This window comes from Alligator sinensis, unplaced genomic scaffold (genome assembly GCF_000455745.1).
Source record: "Alligator sinensis unplaced genomic scaffold, ASM45574v1 scaffold569_1, whole genome shotgun sequence".
Lineage (NCBI taxonomy): Eukaryota > Metazoa > Chordata > Crocodylia > Alligatoridae > Alligator > Alligator sinensis.
In genome coordinates this window covers 649,600-653,128 of record NW_005841914.1, presented here as the reverse complement: position 1 = coordinate 653,128, position 3,529 = coordinate 649,600, and the positions used below count along the sequence as shown (strand labels likewise).

The window sequence follows — 3,529 nt, the reverse complement described above, 5'->3', positions numbered from 1 at the left end:
GCGGCGGTCCCGGCCCTGGCGGCGGCAGGTCGAGGCAGCAGGCAAGCAAGCGGTCGCCTGGCGTGGCGTGTGCTGGGGCATTGCAGAGCCAGGCGCCAGTGCTGGGCTGGATCCAAAGGATACAGTTGGGGGAAAACAAAAAAACCAACAAACCAGATCCCATCGGGCAAAGGTTCTTGTGCTTTGAATCCCCGGGTTTAAAAAGAGCCACCAAAAACCAAAAAACAAAAATGCCCGCTGATACCATGGAGAAACCGACAGCCTCTCCCATTGCAGGGGCCCCGGCTAGTTCCAGCCAGACGCCGGACAAGCCCAAGAGTGCCAGCGAGCACCGCAAGGTAAATGGCACCTCTTCACTAGGGTGCAGGAGGGGTGACTGCTTGGGGGGCGGATGCACCCCGCTGGGTGCCACGGGGCAGCGTCTGGCCGTGCCTCGTAATGCGGCAGAGACTGGAGTGTCAGGGGGATTGGCATGGGGGGGACTGGCACCGGGCAGCTCACCTGGACTGTGGAGGATCACGCGTGGGGGTGGATGCGCGGATGTTATGGGGGCGGAGAGGCAGGCGGGTAGTGCGTGGTGAGGGGCATCGGTCGGGCACGGGCAGCAAGAGGCCAGCCGGTGAATCCGTGCATGCACGTGGGGAGCGGTGAAGTGAGGGATGGGAGCAAGTGTGCTCATCCCTCTTGTTTCTTCCCTCCTCTCCAGTCTTCCAAGCCTATCATGGAGAAGCGGCGCCGCGCCAGGATCAATGAGAGCCTGGGGCAGCTCAAGACCCTCATCCTGGATGCCTTGAAAAAAGATGTAAGTTGAGGTCTGGGGGTTTGCAATGAAGCCGGGTGGTGAGGTGGGGTGGGGGGAGCAGAGGAGTGAGAGGGAGTGCTTGGAAGGAGGGCAGACACCCATCCTGACCTCCCCCTTTGCTCCCCCTTTGCCAGAGCTCCAGACACTCCAAGCTGGAGAAGGCAGACATTCTGGAGATGACGGTGAAACACCTGCGGAACCTGCAGCGGGCTCAGATGACAGGTAAGCGCAAGGGGGGAGAAGCCAGGCGTTGCGTGAGTGGTGGCGTGTGGGTGCTGAGCACCCCCGGGACAGCAGCTGCTGCCAGCACATGCTGCCATGCGTCCCTCCGTCTGCTGCCTCGGGGGTTCCAGCTAGTGGAGGAAATGAGCAACCTGCAGCAGGCTGCTGAGGGGCTCTGGGCTTGGCGGCAGACCCTTCCCCATGGCTAACCTTTGCCCCTCTTTGCCCTCTCCCTTTGCAGCTGCCCTGAGTGCTGACCCCACCGTCCTTGGCAAGTACCGAGCTGGATTTAACGAGTGTATGAACGAGGTGACCCGGTTCCTCTCCACCTGTGAAGGGGTGAACACGGATGTGCGCACTCGCCTGCTCAGCCATCTCTCAGCTTGCCTGGGCCAGATCGTGGCTATGAATTATCCACCCCCACCTCCGCCGCCAGCTGGCCAGCCCGCACATCTGGCGCAACCTCTGCATGTTCAGCTGCCCCCAGCTGCTGCTGCCGCTGGACCGGTGCCCGTGCCCTGCAAACTCAACCCCGCCGAAGCCCTGTCCCCCAAGGTCTACGGAGGCTTCCAGCTGGTCCCAGCCACGGATGGGCAGTTTGCATTCCTCATCCCTAACCCTGCTTTCCCTCCCGGCGCTGGACCTGTCATCCCCCTCTACGCCAATGCCAATGCCCCTGTGTCTGGAGGCAGCGGCCCAGGGAACACAGCAGTCACCCCGTCGGCATCCCCAGTACAGGGGTTGACATCCTTTGGGGGAAGCTTAGCTCCAGTATCCCAAACTGGGAGCCCCATTGGGGAGCGCAGTGAATCCGTCTGGAGACCATGGTGACTTGCTTAAAGCAATGCCCCCCAAAAACTGTCTTGGTTGGTTCCGTTGTATGGAACCTTGCTTGGTTTTTTAAAGCAAATTTGAGAGAGAGAGAGAAAGAAAAGGGGAAGAAAAAAAAAAAAAAAGGACTTGAGTACAAAGTCTCTATTTATTGTTTCCAGAGGTTGGGATCTCTACTTTTATTTTTACTCCTTGAAAAATGCTTTTATTTGGAAAAGACATGGTTTGGTTTGGTTTGGTTTGGTTTGGTTTTTTTTTTTTTTAAAAAGAAATCAAATAGTTTTGTATCAAATATTTGCAAGAAGAATAATGCCAAAGTTGTTTGTATCTTGGTTGGATGGGTGGGTGGGTGTGTGTGCATGAATGTGTGAGTGCGTGTGTGTGTCAGAGACTTCCAAAAAGTTGCAGGTGTTTGAACAAATAAACTCTTTGAAATATAACTCTCTCCCTCTTTTCATTTGCGGGGTAGAAAAGGGGATGGGGGTAAGACATGCCAGTGTAGGCAAAGCCTGTGCAGCGGTGAGGAACAATGTGCGTAACGCTTAAACTAAGCCTAGCCAGGAGATGGATGAAAAGGATGTTCCTTATCTGAGTTTGGCTGCTATTAACAGGGCCTCAAGATCTCTCAAAATCTGCTTCAAAGGAACAGGGTTTCATTTGCAAAATTGGTCCACTAATCCAATGAGGCACCTTCTCCCTACACACAGAAACATGCTGCTCTCATTACCTGTTTCGAGGGAGTTCATTGAAATAAGATCCCCTATAAAACTTTATCCCCCCGCCCTTTATATTTTTTTTAAAGGGGGTTGTGGGGAGGGGAGTGCAAAAGTTACTATCTTGCCTAGCAAAGAAGCAAAAGAGTCTGTCCCCATTGTGTGGGAGGGTAATTAAAAGGTATAAAGGGTCTCATCGTGTATGCAGCGGGCTCTTTTGGAAGTTTGGGATCCTATTGAAATGCCTGGGAACGCAGAGCTGAGGGTTAATGTGTGTCTTTTTTTCCCCCCTACTCTCATTGACAGGGCCAGATAGACTCTGATACTCAAAGCTGTTGTAAATTCAATTGCCTGGCCTCACAATGCCCACCTCATAAAAGAGAATAATTCAGGGTTGTGGGTTTTTTTTTTCCCCTCCAGCAAGAAGGGGAATTGAGGAAAAGACAATTTTGCCACCCATTATGACTCACCCCAGCACTTGAATCCTAGCCAAATGGAAGCAATTGCAACCTTGCACGCAGAGAATTATCCACTTCCAATTGTCACCAATTAAGAAGGCCACGATGTGCAGAAAGACCATTAAGAATGAATGCAAAGTGTGGGAGGGAACGTATTGTGCACTTCACTCCCAACTTCTGGGGTGGGGGTGCAGGGCCTGCTGGAAGGGAACTGTCTGACAAATTAAGCCAACGTAGGCAAAAGCCAGGCCTAAAGACATAACTCATCTCTTCCTTGTTTCACTCATCCCTTCAGCAAGCGCATTCCTTTATGCCAAAGGTAGTTCAGCTCTCAGAATTAATCCAGAATCTTAGACTTCTATCAGCCATTGCTTGGCTTGTGTTGAGGCCAAGCATTTATCAAGATTCAAAGAGTAATTGGACATTTGCAGAGAGAACAAGAATGCCTAATTCTTACTGTTAATGCTAAACAACACGTTCTGGAAGGGCTCTGCAATGTCATG

General features: G+C 52.6%; 1 protein-coding gene across 1 annotated transcript; it reads left to right on the top strand.

Annotated features, from left to right (window-relative positions):
• Nucleotides 1–9: 9 nt before the first annotated feature.
• On the top strand, nucleotides 10–2,275 carry HES4 (hes family bHLH transcription factor 4). Its single transcript, XM_006018803.3, is given in 6 exon segments — nucleotides 10–338; nucleotides 707–802; nucleotides 937–1,024; nucleotides 1,266–1,703; nucleotides 1,706–1,785; nucleotides 1,787–2,275. Coding segments are annotated over 6 exon segments (879 nt in total). The 5' UTR covers nucleotides 10–230; the 3' UTR covers nucleotides 1,856–2,275.
• The last annotated feature ends 1,254 nt before the right edge of the window (nucleotides 2,276–3,529 follow it).